Raw genomic sequence first — 19,739 nt, forward strand, 5'->3', positions numbered from 1 at the left:
GCTTGAAATTGTCCAGATTCCCTTAAATAGCCTTTTGTCTGTCCGTATGTCTGAACGTACGATGACGTTTTAGTGCCACGTAAAAAAAAAAAAAACTAAGATTATGAGATTAAAGTCGTAATATTTTGTGAATAAAGTCAAAATTACGAGAACAAAGTCCAAATATTCCAAGAATGAAGTCAAAATATTACAAGAATAATGTCAACATGTTTTGAGAATAAAGTTGAAGTGTTTCGTGAATAAAGTCGAAACTACAAGAATAAAGTTGAAATATTACAAGAATAAACATAATATATTTTGAGAAAAAAGTCAAAATTACCAAAATAAAGTCAAAATATTAATAGAATAAAGTCAGAATGTTTGAAAATAAAGTCGAAATGTTTCAAAAATAAAATAGAAAATTACAAAAAATAAAGTTGAAGTATTTCAAGAATAAAGTCACAATATTTTGAAAATAAAGTCAAAATATTACGAGAACAGAGTCTAAATGTTTAGAATAAAGTTGAAATTACAAAATAAAGTCGTAATATTTTGAGAATAAAGTTGAAATTACGAGAATAAAGTCGAAATTATGAAAATAAAGTAATATTTTGAGAATAAAGTTGAAATTACGAAAATAAAGTCTAAATATTTTGAGAATAAAGTTGAAATGTTGAAATGTTTCGTGAATAAAATCTAAATATTACGTGAATAGTCAAAATGTTTCGAGAATAAAGTCAAAATTACGAAAATAAAGTCGAAATATTATGAGAATAAAGTCAAAATTATGAAAATAAAATAATATTTTGAGAATAAAGTTGAAATTACGAGAATAAAGTTGAAATATTACAAGAATAAAGTCAAAATTATTAAAATAAAGTCATAATATTTTGAGAATAAAGTTGAAATTATGAAAAATAAAGTCGTAATATTTTGAGAATAAAGTTGAAATTATGAAAAATAAAGTCGTAATATTTTGAGAATAAGGTTGAAACGTTGAAATGTTTCCTGAATGAAATCTAAATATTACGAGTAGTCAAAATGTTTCGAGAATAAAGTCGAAAAATATTACAAGAATAAAGTCAAAATTACTAAAATAAAGTTTCTAATATTTTGAGAATAAAGTCAAAATTATGAAAATAAAGTCGAAATATTATGAGAATAAAGTCAAAATTATGAAAATAAAGTCGTAATATTTTGAGAATAAAGTTGAAATTACGAGAATAAAGTTGAAATATTACAAGAATAAAGTCAAAATTATTAAAATAAAGTCATAATATTTTGAGAATAAAGTTGAAATTATGAAAAATAAAGTCGTAATATTTTGAGAATAAAGTTGAAATTATGAAAATAAAGTCGTAATATTTTGAGAATAAGGTTGAAACGTTGAAATGTTTCGTGAATGAAATCTAAATATTACGAGTAGTCAAAATGTTTCGAGAATAAAGTCGAAATATTACAAGAATAAAGTCAAAATTACTAAAATAAAGTTTCTAATATTTTGAGAATAAAGTCAAAATTATGAGAATAAAGTTGAAATATTACGAGAATAAAGTTGAAATGTTGAAATGTTTTGAGAATAAAATATAAATTTTACAAGAATAGTCAATGTTTCGAGAATAAAGTCGAAATTCCGAAAATAAAGTCTAAATATTACGAGAATAAAGTCAAAATGTTTCGAGAATAACGCTGAAATTTCAAGATTAAAGTCGAAATATTACGAGAATAAAGTCGAAATTAGGAAAAATAAAGTTCGTAATATTTTGAGAATAAAGTACAAGAGCGAGTACAAATTACGAGAATAAATTCTAAATATTACGAAAATGACATCATATTTCGAGAATAACGTTGAAATTACGAGAATAAAGTCGAAATATTACGAGAATAAAGTCGAAATTAGGAAAAATAAAGTCATAATATTTTGAGAATAAAGTACAAGAGCGAGTACAAATTACGAGAATAAATTCAAAATATTACGAGAATAACGTCATATTTCAAGAATAACGTTGAAATTACGAGAATAAAGTCGAAATATTACGAGAATAAAGTCGAAATTAGGAAAAATAAAGTCATAATATTTTGAGAATAAAGTACAAGAGCGAGTACAAATTACGAGAATAAATTCTAAATATTACGAAAATGACATCATATTTCGAGAATAACGTTGAAATTACGAGAATAAAGTCGAAATATTACGAGAATAAAGTCGAAATTAGGAAAAATAAAGTCATAATATTTTGAGAATAAAGTACAAGAGCGAGTACAAATTACGAGAATAAATTCAAAATATTACGAGAATAACGTCATATTTCAAGAATAACGTTGAAATTACGAGAATAAAGTCGAAATATTACGAGAATAAAGTCGAAATTAGGAAAAATAAAGTCATAATATTTTGAGAATAAAGTACAAGAGCGAGTACAAATTACGAGAATAAATTCTAAATATTACGAAAATGACATCATATTTCGAGAATAACGTTGAAATTACGAGAATAAAGTCGAAATATTACGAGAATAAAGTCGAAATTAGGAAAAATAAAGTTCATAATATTTTGAGAATAAAGTACAAGAGCGAGTACAAATTACGAGAATAAATTCTAAATATTACGAAAATGACATCATATTTCGAGAATAACGTTGAAATTACGAGAATAAAGTCGAAATATTACGAGAATAAAGTCGAAATTAGGAAAAATAAAGTCATAATATTTTGAGAATAAAGTACAAGAGCGAGTACAAATTACGAGAATAAATTCTAAATATTACGAAAATGACATCATATTTCGAGAATAACGTTGAAATTACGAGAATAAAGTCGAAATATTACGAGAATAAAGTCGAAATTAGGAAAAATAAAGTCATAATATTTTGAGAATAAAGTACAAGAGCGAGTACAAATTACGAGAATAAATTCAAAATATTACGAGAATAACGTCATATTTCAAGAATAACGTCGAAATTACGAGAATAAAGTGAACATTCCAAAATAACATTTTCAAAACATAAAGAGAACGTTGGCAAAATGTTCTGAAAATATATTTTGTTAACTGGGTAGAACAACAATGAATTTTCACAGAGCGAAAATTTATTTGAAATGCTTTTGAAATTTAATCTCACGTTTATCTGCATTTGGTCTGAATTTTGCTAGTTTTTGTGACTACAGAATGCATTCATGTTTGCATCGGTTAAAAAACTATACACAATCCAGGTTTGCAAACAACATTTATATGGCTTAAAATCTGATTTCATATCAGAAATGTCTGCAGTGGGAATTTCTCAGAAACATCACAAATTGAAACAAAAAGGAGAATTGCTTGATAATCAGCTTTTTAATAGCAACATACAAATAGCACATACAGTAACATCAATCAACAGACGCAAACTGGTCTGTTCCTATATTTCACTGGTTAAATTTAGTAACGGCTGGCCAGCCTGTGTGGAAGCGGATCCAGTCGAAATAATGTGCCACTTTAGTGTAGACACCAGGATAGTTGGGTTCGCCACATTTATCACCCCAGCTCACTATTCCCCACACGTACGACAAACCAGACGCGTCTTTGCACACCAGCGGCCCTCCGGAGTCACCCTGACACGAGTCCACCTTCCCCTCCAGGTCACCTGACACCGAGAACAACCAATGACAGCACAGGAACAGGTCAACAAACACTCACTTAACACATGCACTGCAAAAAATGCTTTTCTTAATTAGATTTTTGTCTTGTTTCCAGCCAAAATATCAAAGAAGTCTTAAATCAAAAAGGATTTTCTAGACGAATAACAATTTTTTGTTTTCAGAAAAACAAGAGAATAAAGTTGAAATATTATGAGAATAAAGTCGAAATATTATGAGAATAAAGTCGAAATATTATGAGAATAAAGTCGAAATATTATGAGAATAAAGTCGAAATATTATGAGAATAAAGTCAAAATATTACGAGAATAAAGTCGAAATATTATGAGAATAAAGTAAAAATATTACGAGAATAAAGTCAAAATATTATGAGAATGAAGTCAAAATATTATGATAATAAAGTCAAAATATTACGAGAATAAAGTCGAAATATTATGAGAATAAAGTCAAAATATTACGTAAATAAAGTAAAAATATTATGAGAATAAAGTCAAAATATTATGAGAATAAAGTCGAAATATTATGAGAATAAAGTCAAAATATTACGTAAATAAAGTAAAAATATTATGAGAATAAAGTCAAAATATTATGAGAATAAAGTTGAAATATTATGAGAATAAAGTCAAAATATTATGAGAATAAAGTTGAAATATTACAAGAATAAAGTCAAAATATTATGAGAATAAAGTCAAAATATTATGAGAATAAAGTCAAAATATTATGAGAATAAAGTAAAAAATATTACGAGAATAAAGTCAAAATATTATGAGAATAAAGTCAAAATATTACGAGAATAAATTCAAAATATTATGAGAATAAAGTCAAAATATTATGAGAATAAAGTTGAAATATTATGAGAATAAATTCAAAATATTATGAGAATGAAGTAAAAATATTACGAGAATAAAGTCAAAATATTATGAGAATAAATTAAAAATATTATGAGAGTAAAGTAAAAATATTACGAGAATAAAGTCAAAATATTATGAGAATAAATTCAAAATATTACGAGAATAAAGTCAAAATATTACGAGAATAAATTCAAAATATTATGAGAATAAAGTAAAAATATTATGAGAATAAAGTCAAAATATTATGAGAATAAATTCAAAATATTATGAGAATAAAGTCAAAATATTACGAGAATAAATTCAAAATATTATGAGAATAAAGTCAAAATATTATGAGAATAAATTCAAAATATTATGAGAATAAAGTCAAAATATTATGAGAATAAAGTTGAAATATTATGAGAATAAATTCAAAATATTATGAGAATAAAGTCAAAATATTATGAGAATAAAGTTGAAATATTATGAGAATAAATTCAAAATATTATGAGAGTAAAGTCAAAATATTACAAGAATAAAGTCAAAATATTATGAGAATAAATTCAAAATATTATGAGAATAAAGTAAAAATATTACGAGAGTAAAGTCAAAATATTACGAGAATAAATTCAAAATATTATGAGAATAAAGTCAAAATATTATGAGAATAAAGTTGAAATATTATGAGAATAAATTCAAAATATTATGAGAATGAAGTAAAAATATTACGAGAATAAAGTCAAAATATTATGAGAATAAATTAAAAATATTATGAGAGTAAAGTCAAAATATTACGAGAATAAAGTCAAAATATTATGAGAATAAATTCAAAATATTATGAGAGTAAAGTAAAAATATTACGAGAATAAATTCAAAATATTATGAGAATGAAGTCAAAATATTATGAGAATAAAGTTGAAATATTATGAGAATAAATTCAAAATATTATGAGAATAAAGTCAAAATATTACGAGAATAAAGTTGAAATATTATGAGAATAAATTCAAAATATTATGAGAATAAAGTAAAAATATTACGAGAATAAAGTCAAAATATTATGAGAATAAATTCAAAATATTATGAGAGTAAAGTAAAAATATTACGAGAATAAAGTCAAAATATTATGAGAATAAAGTCAAAATATTACGAGAATAAAGTCAAAATATTATGAGAATAAAGTCAAAATATTACAAGAATAAAGTTGAAATATTACGAGAATAAAGTCAAAATATTATGAGAATAAAGTCAAAATATTACAAGAATAAAGTCGAAATATTACGAGAATAAAGTCAAAATATTACGAGAATAAAGTTGAAATATTATGAGAATAAAGTAAAAATATTACGAGAATAAAGTAAAAATATTACGAGAATAAAGTCAAAATATTATGAGAGTAAAGTCAAAATATTACGAGAATAAATTCAAAATATTACGAGAATAAAGTCAAAATATTATGAGAATAAAGTCAAAATATTACGAGAATAAAGTCAAAATATTACGAGAATAAAGTCAAAATATTATGAGAATAAAGTCAAAATATTACGAGAATAAAGTCAAAATATTACGAGAATAAAGTCAAAATATTACGAGAATAAAGTCAAAATATTACGAGAATAAAGTCAAAATATTATGAGAATAAAGTCAAATATCATGAGAATAAAGTCAAAATATTATGAGAATAAAGTTGAAATATTACGAGAATAAAGTCAAAATATTATGAGAATAAAGTCAAAATATTACGAGAATAAAGTCAAAATATTACGAGAATAAAGTCAAAATATTACGAGAATAAAGTCAAAATATTATGAGAATAAAGTCAAATATCATGAGAATAAAGTCAAAATATTATGAGAATAAAGTTGAAATATTACGAGAATAAAGTCAAAATATTATGAGAGTAAAGTCAAAATATTACGAGAATAAAGTCAAAATATTATGAGAATAAAGTCAAATATCATGAGAATAAAGTCAAAATATTATGAGAATAAAGTTGAAATATTACGAGAATAAAGTCAAAATATTACGAGAATAAAGTCAAAATATTACGAGAATAAAGTCAAAATATTACGAGAATAAATTTAAAATATTATGAGAATAAAGTCAAAATATTATGAGAATAAAGTTTAAATATTACGAGAATAAAGTCAAAATATTATGAGAATAAAGTCAAAATATTACGAGAATAAAGTCAAAATATTATGAGAATAAAGTCAAATATCATGAGAATAAAGTCAAATATCATGAGAATAAAGTCAAAATATTATGAGAATAAAGTTGAAATATTATGAGAATAAAGTCAAAATATTATGAGAATAAAGTTGAAATATTACGAGAATAAAGTCAAAATATTACGAGAATAAAGTCAAATATCATGAGAATAAAGTCAAATATCATGAGAATAAAGTCAAATATCATGAGAATAAAGTCAAAATATTATGAGAATAAAGTTGAAATATTATGAGAATAAAGTCAAAATATTATGAGAATAAAGTTGAAATATTATGAGAATAAAGTCAAAATATTATGAGAATAAAGTTGAAATATTACGAGAATAAAGTCAAAATATTACGAGAATAAAGTCAAAATATTATGAGAATAAATTCAAAATATTATGAGAATAAAGTTGAAATATTACGAGAATAAAGTCAAAATATTACGAGAATAAAGTCAAAATATTATGAGAATAAAGTTGAAATATTACGAGAATAAAGTCAAAATATTATGAGAATAAAGTCGAAATATTATGAGAATAAAGTAAAAATATTATGAGAATAAAGTCAAAATATTATGAGAATGAAGTCAAAATATTATGATAATAAAGTCAAAATATTACGAGAATAAAGTCGAAATATTATGAGAATAAAGTCAAAATATTACGTAAATAAAGTAAAAATATTATGAGAATAAAGTCAAAATATTATGAGAATAAAGTCGAAATATTATGAGAATAAAGTCAAAATATTACGTAAATAAAGTAAAAATATTATGAGAATAAAGTCAAAATATTATGAGAATAAAGTTGAAATATTATGAGAATAAAGTCAAAATATTATGAGAATAAAGTCAAAATATTATGAGAATAAAGTTGAAATATTACAAGAATAAAGTCAAAATATTACAAGAATAAAGTCAAAATATTATGAGAATAAATTCAAAATATTATGAGAATAAAGTAAAAATATTACGAGAATAAAGTCAAAATATTATGAGAATAAAGTCAAAATATTACGAGAATAAATTCAAAATATTATGAGAATAAAGTCAAAATATTATGAGAATAAAGTTGAAATATTATGAGAATAAATTCAAAATATTATGAGAATGAAGTAAAAATATTACGAGAATAAAGTCAAAATATTATGAGAATAAATTAAAAATATTATGAGAGTAAAGTAAAAATATTACGAGAATAAAGTCAAAATATTATGAGAATAAATTCAAAATATTACGAGAATAAAGTCAAAATATTACGAGAATAAATTCAAAATATTATGAGAATAAAGTAAAAATATTATGAGAATAAATTCAAAATATTATGAGAATAAAGTAAAAATATTACGAGAATAAAGTCAAAATATTATGAGAATAAAGTCAAAATATTACGAGAATAAATTCAAAATATTATGAGAATAAAGTCAAAATATTATGAGAATAAAGTTGAAATATTATGAGAATAAATTCAAAATATTATGAGAATGAAGTAAAAATATTACGAGAATAAAGTCAAAATATTATGAGAATAAATTAAAAATATTATGAGAGTAAAGTAAAAATATTACGAGAATAAAGTCAAAATATTATGAGAATAAATTCAAAATATTACGAGAATAAAGTCAAAATATTACGAGAATAAATTCAAAATATTATGAGAATAAAGTAAAAATATTATGAGAATAAAGTCAAAATATTATGAGAATAAATTCAAAATATTATGAGAATAAAGTCAAAATATTACGAGAATAAATTCAAAATATTATGAGAATAAAGTCAAAATATTATGAGAATAAATTCAAAATATTATGAGAATAAAGTTGAAATATTATGAGAATAAATTCAAAATATTATGAGAATAAAGTCAAAATATTATGAGAATAAAGTTGAAATATTATGAGAATAAATTCAAAATATTATGAGAGTAAAGTCAAAATATTACAAGAATAAAGTCAAAATATTATGAGAATAAATTCAAAATATTATGAGAATAAAGTAAAAATATTACGAGAGTAAAGTCAAAATATTACGAGAATAAATTCAAAATATTATGAGAATAAAGTCAAAATATTATGAGAATAAAGTTGAAATATTATGAGAATAAATTCAAAATATTATGAGAATGAAGTAAAAATATTACGAGAATAAAGTCAAAATATTATGAGAATAAATTAAAAATATTATGAGAGTAAAGTCAAAATATTACGAGAATAAAGTCAAAATATTATGAGTATAAATTCAAAATATTATGAGAGTAAAGTCAAAATATTACGAGAATAAATTCAAAATATTATGAGAATAAAGTCAAAATATTATGAGAATAAAGTTGAAATATTATGAGAATAAATTCAAAATATTATGAGAATAAAGTCAAAATATTACGAGAATAAAGTTGAAATATTATGAGAATAAATTCAAAATATTATGAGAATAAAGTAAAAATATTACGAGAATAAAGTCAAAATATTATGAGAATAAATTCAAAATATTATGAGAGTAAAGTAAAAATATTACGAGAATAAAGTCAAAATATTATGAGAATAAAGTCAAAATATTACGAGAATAAAGTCAAAATATTATGAGAATAAAGTCAAAATATTACAAGAATAAAGTTGAAATATTACGAGAATAAAGTCAAAATATTATGAGAATAAAGTCAAAATATTACAAGAATAAAGTCGAAATATTACGAGAATAAAGTCAAAATATTACGAGAATAAAGTTGAAATATTATGAGAATAAAGTAAAAATATTACGAGAATAAAGTAAAAATATTACGAGAATAAAGTCAAAATATTATGAGAATAAAGTCAAAATATTACAAGAATAAAGTTGAAATATTACGAGAATAAAGTAAAAATATTACGAGAATAAAGTCAAAATATTATGAGAATAAAGTCAAAATATTACAAGAATAAAGTTGAAATATTACGAGAATAAAGTCAAAATATTATGAGAATAAAGTCAAAATATTACGAGAATAAAGTCAAAATATTACGAGAATAAATTCAAAATATTACGAGAATAAAGTCAAAATATTATGAGAATAAAGTCAAAATATTACGAGAATAAAGTCAAAATATTACGAGAATAAAGTCAAAATATTACGAGAATAAAGTCAAAATATTACGAGAATAAAGTCAAAATATTACGAGAATAAAGTCAAAATATTACGAGAATAAAGTCAAAATATTACGAGAATAAAGTCAAAATATTATGAGAATAAAGTCAAATATCATGAGAATAAAGTCAAAATATTATGAGAATAAAGTTGAAATATTACGAGAATAAAGTCAAAATATTATGAGAATAAAGTCAAAATATTACGAGAATAAAGTCAAAATATTACGAGAATAAAGTCAAAATATTACGAGAATAAAGTCAAAATATTATGAGAATAAAGTCAAATATCATGAGAATAAAGTCAAAATATTATGAGAATAAAGTTGAAATATTACGAGAATAAAGTCAAAATATTATGAGAGTAAAGTCAAAATATTACGAGAATAAAGTCAAAATATTATGAGAATAAAGTCAAATATCATGAGAATAAAGTCAAAATATTATGAGAATAAAGTTGAAATATTACGAGAATAAAGTCAAAATATTACGAGAATAAAGTCAAAATATTACGAGAATAAAGTCAAAATATTACGAGAATAAATTTAAAATATTATGAGAATAAAGTCAAAATATTATGAGAATAAAGTTTAAATATTACGAGAATAAAGTCAAAATATTATGAGAATAAAGTCAAAATATTACGAGAATAAAGTCAAAATATTATGATAATAAAGTCAAATATCATGAGAATAAAGTCAAATATCATGAGAATAAAGTCAAAATATTATGAGAATAAAGTTGAAATATTACGAGAATAAAGTCAAAATATTATGAGAATAAAGTTGAAATATTATGAGAATAAAGTCAAACTATTACGAGAATAAAGTCAAACTATTACGAGAATAAAGTCAAAATATTATGAGAATAAAGTTGAAATATTATGAGAATAAAGTCAAAATATTACGAGAATAAAGTCGAAATATTATGAGAATAAAGTTGAAATATTATGAGAATAAAGTCAAAATATTACGAGAATAAAGTCAAAATATTACGAGAATAAAGTCGAAATATTATGAGAATAAAGTTGAAATATTATGAGAATAAAGTTGAAATATTATGAGAATAAAGTCAAACTATTACGAGAATAAAGTCAAACTATTACGAGAATAAAGTCAAAATATTACGTGAATAAAGTTGAAATATTATGAGACTAAAGTCAAACTATTACGAGAATAAAGTTGAAATATTATGAGAATAAAGTCAAAATATTATGAGAATAAAGTCAAAATATTACGAGAATAAAGTCAAAATATTACGAGAATAAAGTCGAAATATTATGAGAATAAAGTCAAAATATTACGAGAATAAAGTCAAAATATTACGAGAATAAAGTCGAAATATTATGAGAATAAAGTTGAAATATTTCGAGAATAAAGTCAAAATATTACGAGAATAAAGTTGAAATATTTCGAGAATAAAGTCAAAATATTATGAGAATAAAGTCAATATTTTGAGAATAAAGTCATAATATTTTGCAAATACATTTTAAATATTTTGAGACTAAAGTCATAATATTTTGAGAATAAAGTCATAATATTTTGAGAATAAAGTAATAAAAATTTTCGAGAATAAAGTAATAATATTTTGAGAATAAAGTCAAATATCATGAGAATAAAGTCAAAATATTACGAGAATAAAGTCAAAATATTACGAGAATAAAGTCAAAATATTACGAGAATAAAGTCAAAATATTACGAGAATAAAGTCAAAATATTACGAGAATAAAGTCAAAATATTACGAGAATAAAGTCAAAATATTACGAGAATAAAGTCAAAATATTACGAGAATAAAGTCAAAATATTACGAGAATAAAGTCAAAATATTACGAGAATAAAGTCAAAATATTATGAGAATAAAGTCAAATATCATGAGAATAAAGTCAAAATATTATGAGAATAAAGTTGAAATATTACGAGAATAAAGTCAAAATATTATGAGAATAAAGTCAAAATATTACGAGAATAAAGTCAAAATATTACGAGAATAAAGTCAAAATATTACGAGAATAAAGTCAAAATATTATGAGAATAAAGTCAAATATCATGAGAATAAAGTCAAAATATTATGAGAATAAAGTTGAAATATTACGAGAATAAAGTCAAAATATTATGAGAGTAAAGTCAAAATATTACGAGAATAAAGTCAAAATATTATGAGAATAAAGTCAAATATCATGAGAATAAAGTCAAAATATTATGAGAATAAAGTTGAAATATTACGAGAATAAAGTCAAAATATTACGAGAATAAAGTCAAAATATTACGAGAATAAAGTCAAAATATTACGAGAATAAATTTAAAATATTATGAGAATAAAGTCAAAATATTATGAGAATAAAGTTTAAATATTACGAGAATAAAGTCAAAATATTATGAGAATAAAGTCAAAATATTACGAGAATAAAGTCAAAATATTATGATAATAAAGTCAAATATCATGAGAATAAAGTCAAATATCATGAGAATAAAGTCAAAATATTATGAGAATAAAGTTGAAATATTACGAGAATAAAGTCAAAATATTATGAGAATAAAGTTGAAATATTATGAGAATAAAGTCAAACTATTACGAGAATAAAGTCAAACTATTACGAGAATAAAGTCAAAATATTATGAGAATAAAGTTGAAATATTATGAGAATAAAGTCAAAATATTACGAGAATAAAGTCGAAATATTATGAGAATAAAGTTGAAATATTATGAGAATAAAGTCAAAATATTACGAGAATAAAGTCAAAATATTACGAGAATAAAGTCGAAATATTATGAGAATAAAGTTGAAATATTATGAGAATAAAGTTGAAATATTATGAGAATAAAGTCAAACTATTACGAGAATAAAGTCAAACTATTACGAGAATAAAGTCAAAATATTACGTGAATAAAGTTGAAATATTATGAGACTAAAGTCAAACTATTACGAGAATAAAGTTGAAATATTATGAGAATAAAGTCAAAATATTATGAGAATAAAGTCAAAATATTACGAGAATAAAGTCAAAATATTACGAGAATAAAGTCGAAATATTATGAGAATAAAGTCAAAATATTACGAGAATAAAGTCAAAATATTACGAGAATAAAGTCGAAATATTATGAGAATAAAGTTGAAATATTTCGAGAATAAAGTCAAAATATTACGAGAATAAAGTTGAAATATTTCGAGAATAAAGTCAAAATATTATGAGAATAAAGTCAATATTTTGAGAATAAAGTCATAATATTTTGCAAATACATTTTAAATATTTTGAGACTAAAGTCATAATATTTTAAGAATAAAGTCATAATATTTTGAGAATAAAGTAATAAAAATTTTCGAGAATAAAGTAATAATATTTTGAGAATAAAGTAGTAATATTTTGAGGATGAAGTCATAATATTTCGAGAATAAAGTCGAAATGTTACGAGAATAAAGTCATAATATTTCGAGAATTAAGTCAATATTTCAAGAATAAAGTTGTAAACACAACTTGAGAGACCATTCATGTCCAATTTCCAACTAGGAAACATGTAGTTCAAATTCCAATAGCGTTATATGTTGTGTATGATCATGTAGACTTAAAGACTAAACATACAAACACATACAGTACCTGCACACTCCATTCCAGGGAGGAAGCGGTTCTTGTAATAATTCTGGCAGTCGCTGATAATCGTCACGTTTGCCCATTTTAGAATCAGCGCTGACATCCCCTCTTCAAACAAACAGACAGAGAGACAATAAGACCTCAACTTCAACACCACTAGAGTCCAATTCACACAAACACCAACATTAGAAATGTGACAGCCGAACGCAGTTGGATTTAGAATGTTGAGAAACAGAATTGTCAAAGATGAAAGGCTCAGAATCTGATTTATTTTAGCCTCAGACTATGATTTGCATTTAGTTGGAGGACATATTGTTTTCATTCGTCATGCTTTTTCACAAATGCATGGCGCGTTCTTATTTTTTATGCAATATTTTTAGTGTTTGCAAAAAATTGTGACTTCCACATCAATGCAACTCTGTCTCTGACCAAATGTAAATATAAGAATGCAAACCGACGTTTCACAATTCTATAAGTTCTTCAGTGAATCAACAGATAAACAAGTAGAGCTTAACCTTTGTTGCGGCCCCAGCCGGAGATGGTGCAGGTGTCGTTGGGCTGGAACTGTTGGGTGGACCAGGGCACACAGACGGCTCGGACCGCCGGATTATCATGTATGCACTTGTCTGAAAGATTCATCTCCTCTAGCCGCACCAAAGCGATGTCGTTTGCGTAGGTTTGGGCGTTATAGTCTTCATGGATAATGATGCTCTTCACTGGAATGCTGTCCGTCGTTGTCTGCCTACGAAGCTTCCTCCAGAGAGAGAACTTGACTCGGAAGGACTTCGGTTTGGGCCTAGAGGCATGATCGTACATCATTATACAGTATGTCACATAAGTGAGCACACCCCTCGCATTTCAGCAACCATTTTAGTATATCTTCTCAAGGGACAATTCTATCGAAATGAAACTTGGATATATTTTAGAGTAGTCAGTGTGCAGCTTGTATAGCAGTATAGATCTACTGTCCTCTGAAAATAACTCAACATGCAAAAGTATTCACGTTTTGTTGCAGCATTATGTTAAACTGCTTTAAATTATTTTTTCCCCCACATCAATTAACACTCCATACACCATAATAATGACAAAGCAAAAACCAGATTTGCAAATGTTACATATTTATTAAAAGTAAAACACTTAAATAAGTACATTGCATAAGTATTCAGTCCATAGTTGAAGCACCTTTACAGCCTCAAGTGTTTTTGGGTCTGATGTGAGCATCTTTGCACATCTGCATTTGGCAATTATCTGCCATTCTTTGCCTCACCTTTTCACCTCTCCATCTCTGTCAGCTTGGACATTTTCTAGAGTCCTAGTTGTTCCAATCGTCTTCCATTATGGATAACGCTTCTGTCAACCTTCAATGCAGCAGATTTGTTTCTGAACTCTTCTCTAGATCATCGCCTTAACGCAAGTCTGTCACTGAGCTCTACAGGCAGTTATCTTGGGTTTTGCTCTGATCTGCATTTTCAGCTGTTAGACCTTTTCTGAGAGGTGTGTGCCTTTCTAAATCAGACTCATTCAAATGAATTTGCCACAGTTTAGCTCCACTCCAAGTGTAGGAACATCTAGAAGCAATATGAATGCTCCTGAGCTAAATTTCGAGTGTCCCAGAAAAGGGTATGAATACTTATGCAACGGAATCCTTTGCAATTTTTTTTTTTTTTTCTAATAAATTTGCAAAGCTGTTGCAAACCTGTTTTGTGCTTTGTCATTATGGTGTATGAGACATAGATCAATGTGGAAAAAAAAGTAATTTAAAGCAGTTTAACATAATGCTGCAACAAAACAAAATGTGAAAAAATGACGGGGTATGAATACTTTTGCAAGGCACTTTACAGCCACTATTGTCAAAATAGCTGGCAACAAAAGTGAGTACACCCTAAGTGAACTTGTCCAAAGTGTCAATATATTTTGTTAGCACCATTGTTATTCACTCCTCTATAATGACAGAGCTGCTGGAGGTTAGACACATGATGCTTCTCCACCTTACGCTTGAGGATGACCCACAGGAACTTAATAGGGTTCAGGTCTGGAGACACACTTGGCCACTCCATCACCTTCAGCTTCAGCTTCCTCAGCAAGGCAGTTGTCATCTTGGTGGTGTGTTTGGGATCATTATCATGTTGAAAAACTGCCTTTTGGCCTAGTTTCTGGAGGTTAAGGCATCATGTTCTGCTTCAGAATGTACAGTACATAATGGAATCCATGTTTCCCTCAATGAACATCAGCTCTCCAGAACCAGCAGCACTCATGCAGCCCCGGACCATGATGCTACCACCGCCATGCTGGACTGTAGACAACACACAGTTTTCTTGGGCATCGCCACACATGCTGGACACCATCTGAGCCAAACACGTTTATCTTATAGTCTCATCAGACCACAGGACATGGTTTCAGTAATTTATGCTCTTGGATTTGTTGTCTTCAGCAAACCGTTTGTGGGCTTTCTTGTGAGCCAGCTTCAGATGAGGCTTCATTCTGGGACGACGCCTATGCAAACCGACTTGTTGCAGTGTGCGGCGTATGGTCTGAGCACTGACAAGCTGACCTTCTACTTCTGCAACCTTTAAAGCAATGCTGGCAGCACTCATGCATCTGTTTTTTGAAGCCAGATTCTGCACCTGACGCACAGAACGAGTGCTAAACTTCGTCGATCGACCCTTGCGAGGCCTGTTCCGAATGGAAAACCATCGACCACTGTAGTGTAACTCGGTTTCAGGGTGTTAGTGAACCTCTAATAGCCTTGGACATCTTTGTGGAGAGCAACAATTCCAATTCTCAAATCCTCAAATCTTTGCCATGAGATGAACATCCAGTGGTCAGTGTGAGGGAATTGTACTTAAAGCACTTTAATTTAACTGCTCTTATACAAGATACACAAGTTTGTATGGTCCTGTCAAGCAGACAAAAACATAAACGTGATGAATAGGACATGTGGCTTTTCATGGTTAAACAACATACTGCTGTTATCTCTTAGGGTGTACTCACTTTTGTTGCCAGCTATTTGGTCAATAATGGCTGTATGTTGAGTTATTTTCAGAGGACAGTAAATCTATACTGCTATACAAGCTGCACACTGACTACTTGAAAACATACACTGCAAAAAATGCTTTTCTTACGTAGATTTTTTGTCTTGTTTCCAGTCAAAATATCTAAAAAATCTTGAATCAGGAAGGATTTTCTAAACAAGTAAAAAATATTATCTTGTTTTTAGTAAAAAACAAGTCAAAATTAAGTGAGTTTTTGCTTAAAACAAGCAAAATAATCTGCCAATGGGGTAAGAAAAAAAATCTTATTTCAAGCAGACAACTAGATTATTTTTCTTACCCCATTGGCAGATTATTTTGCTTGTTTTAAGCAAAAACTCACCTAATTTTGACTTGTTTTTACTAAAAACAAGACTCAAATTTTTACTTGTCTAGAAAATCCTTCCTGGTTCAAGAATTTTTAGATATTTTGACTGGAAACAAGACAAAAAATCTAAGTAAGAAAAGCATTTTTTGCAGTGTACCTTAGTATAATGTATTAATATTATATTAATGGTTTTATTTCTATAGTCCCTTCACTGCAAAAAATGCTTTTTTTACTAAGATTTTTTGTCTTGTTTCCAGCCAAAATATCTACAAATTCTTAAATCAAGAAGGATTTTCTAGACGAGTAAAAATTAATGTCTTATTTTCAGAAAAAACAACTCGAAATGAAGTGTGTTTTTGCTTGAAACAAGCAAAATAATCTGCCAATGGGGTAAGAAAAATAATCTTGTTTTCTGTTTGAAATGAGATTATTTTTCTTACCCCATTGGCAGATTATATTGCTTGTTCTAAGAAAAAATCACTGAATTTTGGCTTGTTTTTTTCTGAAAACAAGAAAATTATTTGTACTCGTCTAGAAAATCCTCCTTGATTTAAGAATTTGTAGATATTTTGGCTAGAAACAAGACAAAAACATCTAAGTAAGAAAAGCATTTTTTGCAGTGTTTAAGGGAAGATATACAAAAATGGCTGCTGAAATGTGAAGGGTGTATGTAAAAAGTAAAAAAATATATATATATATCGCAAAAATGTTTTTACGCTCGCATGAGGTGGTTTTTTAGGCAATTCAAAAAAGAAATATTTTTCAAAACAGCAATGGAAACTTTTTTTTTCTGCATTTAAAGGTCACATTCGATTAAATATAGTCAAAATCCCACAAAAATCTGTTGCCATGACTTCTCGCAAAAGGAAAAAAATAACGTTTCAGTCGCAAAACATTGGTTAATGGAAACGCCGTCATTTCACAATCCTTTTTACTCGACGAATGCTGTGTTTCCTTTACCTTTTAAATTGCGCAAATTGAAATTGAAAATACACCTAATGGAAATGCGTCAATTGCGCAAAAACTCCCATATATCGCAAAACAGCAATGGAAACTTTTTTTTTTTTTTTTTTTTTAGGAAAAAATAATGTTTCAGTCATATAACATCTGTTAATGGAAACGCCATCATTTCGCAATACTTTTTAATTGACGAATGCTGCGTTTCCATTACCCTTTAAATTGCGCAAATTAAAATAGCGAATTGAAAATACGCCTAATGGAAACGCATCAATTGCACAAAAACTCCCATATATCGCAAAAATGTTTTTACTCTTGCATGAGGTGGTTTTTCAGGCAATTCAAAAAAGAAATATTTCGCAAAACAGCAAGGTAAACGTTTTTTTTTTTTTTTTGCATTTACAGCTCACATTCGAATAAATATAATAAATCCGTTGCCATGACTTATCGCGAAAGGAACAAAATAACGTTTCAGTCGCATAACATCGGTTAATGGAATCGCTGTCATTTCGCAATATTTTTTATTCACCGAATGCTGCGTTTCCTTTACCCTTTAAATTTCGCAAATTGAAATTGTGAATTGAAAATACGCCTAATGGAAACGCATCAATTGCGCAAAAGCTCCCATATATCGCAAAACAGCAATGGAAACGTTTAAAATATCAATATCAATTCGATTAAATATAGACAAAATACCACAAAAATGAGTTGCCATGACTTATCGCAAGAGGAAAAAATTACGTTCAGTCGCATAACATCGGTTAAAGGAAACACCGTCATTCCGCAATACTTTTTAATCGCCGAATGCTGCGTTTCTATAACCCTTTCAATAGTGCAAATTGAAATTGCAAATTGAAAATACGCCTAAAGGTTTTTCAGGCAATTCAAAAAAGAAATATTTCGCAAAACAGCAAGGTAAACGTTTTTTTTTTTTTTTTTTTTGCATTTACAGCTCACATTCGAATAAATGTAATAAATCTGTTGCCCTGTATTATCTCGAGAGGAAAAAAATGTTTCAGTCGCATAACATCGGTTAATGGAAACGCTGTCATTTTGCAATACTTTTTAATTGACGAATGCGTTTCCATTACCCTTTAAATTGCGCAAATTGAAATGCAAATTGAAAATACGCCTAATGGAAACGTGTCAATTGTGCAAAAACTCCCATTTATAGCAAAAATGTTTTTACGCTCACATGAGGTGGTTTTTCAGGCAATTCGAAAAATTTATAATAATATTTCGCAAAATAGCAGTGGAAACGTTTTTTTTTTCGCATTTACAAGTCTCATTCGATTAAATATAATAAATCCGTTGCCATGACTTACAAAAATGGTTGCTGAAATGTGAAGGGTGTACTCACTTTTGTAGAGTTTCAGTACAGGTTTATTAAAATGTGTGGTGATTGGTTGTACCTGACGCAGTGGGCGGCGGTCAAAACCCAGCAGCCGCCCAAATACACTCCTCCGCAGTGGATCGAACCTTCGTCCTGAATGGCCACCTGCCACTGTATCTGAGTCTGCAAAAGTCACATGCAGATGTTTTTTTTTTATTTAACTGAGGCCTTTGATCAAATATGTCAGGGATTGTTGTGTTTTTCTAGCTGTTGTATGTCTTTTCTTGGGACTAGCCTACTTTTAATAGTGTTTCTTACGGGTTTCAGTTTGTATTTCCAAAGCGTAATGGCAAGGTCGTACCAATTTATGAATGAACCTTCCTGGTCTACTGGCATTTGTTATGACATCCGTTTCGAACATTTAGTTTTTTACGTTAAGTTAACTTCACAGTAAGTAAACCAACTAATTCCTCAATATACAGAACAGTTGAGGTCAAAAAGTTTACATACACCTTGCAGAATCTGCAAGATGTTCATTATTTGACCAAAATAAGAGGGATCATAGAAAATGCATGTTATTTTTTATTTAGTACTGACCTGAATAAGATGTTTTACGTAGAAGACGTTTAGTCCACCAGAGAAAATAAGAGTTGTATTTATTAAAATGACCCCATTCACTTGATTCTTAACACTGTGTTGTTACCTGAATGATCCACAGCTGTGTTTTTTGT

General features: G+C 26.7%; 1 protein-coding gene across 1 annotated transcript in view; it reads right to left on the reverse strand.

Annotated features, from left to right (window-relative positions):
* Positions 1 to 3,291: 3,291 nt before the first annotated feature.
* Positions 3,292 to 19,739, reverse strand: part of LOC141291065 (complement factor I-like) — a 41,652-nt gene continuing 25,204 nt past the window's right edge. The window contains exons 9-12 of the mRNA XM_073823235.1: positions 19,088 to 19,191; positions 13,877 to 14,157; positions 13,368 to 13,469; positions 3,292 to 3,599 (exon numbers count right to left, since the gene is read on the reverse strand). Of these exons, the coding sequence (XP_073679336.1) occupies positions 3,382 to 3,599; positions 13,368 to 13,469; positions 13,877 to 14,157; positions 19,088 to 19,191 (705 nt within the window). The 3' untranslated portion in view covers positions 3,292 to 3,381. The remainder of the gene's footprint in view (positions 3,600 to 13,367; positions 13,470 to 13,876; positions 14,158 to 19,087; positions 19,192 to 19,739) is intronic.

This window comes from Garra rufa, chromosome 18 (genome assembly GCF_049309525.1).
Source record: "Garra rufa chromosome 18, GarRuf1.0, whole genome shotgun sequence".
Classification (NCBI taxonomy): Eukaryota; Metazoa; Chordata; class Actinopteri; order Cypriniformes; family Cyprinidae; genus Garra; species Garra rufa.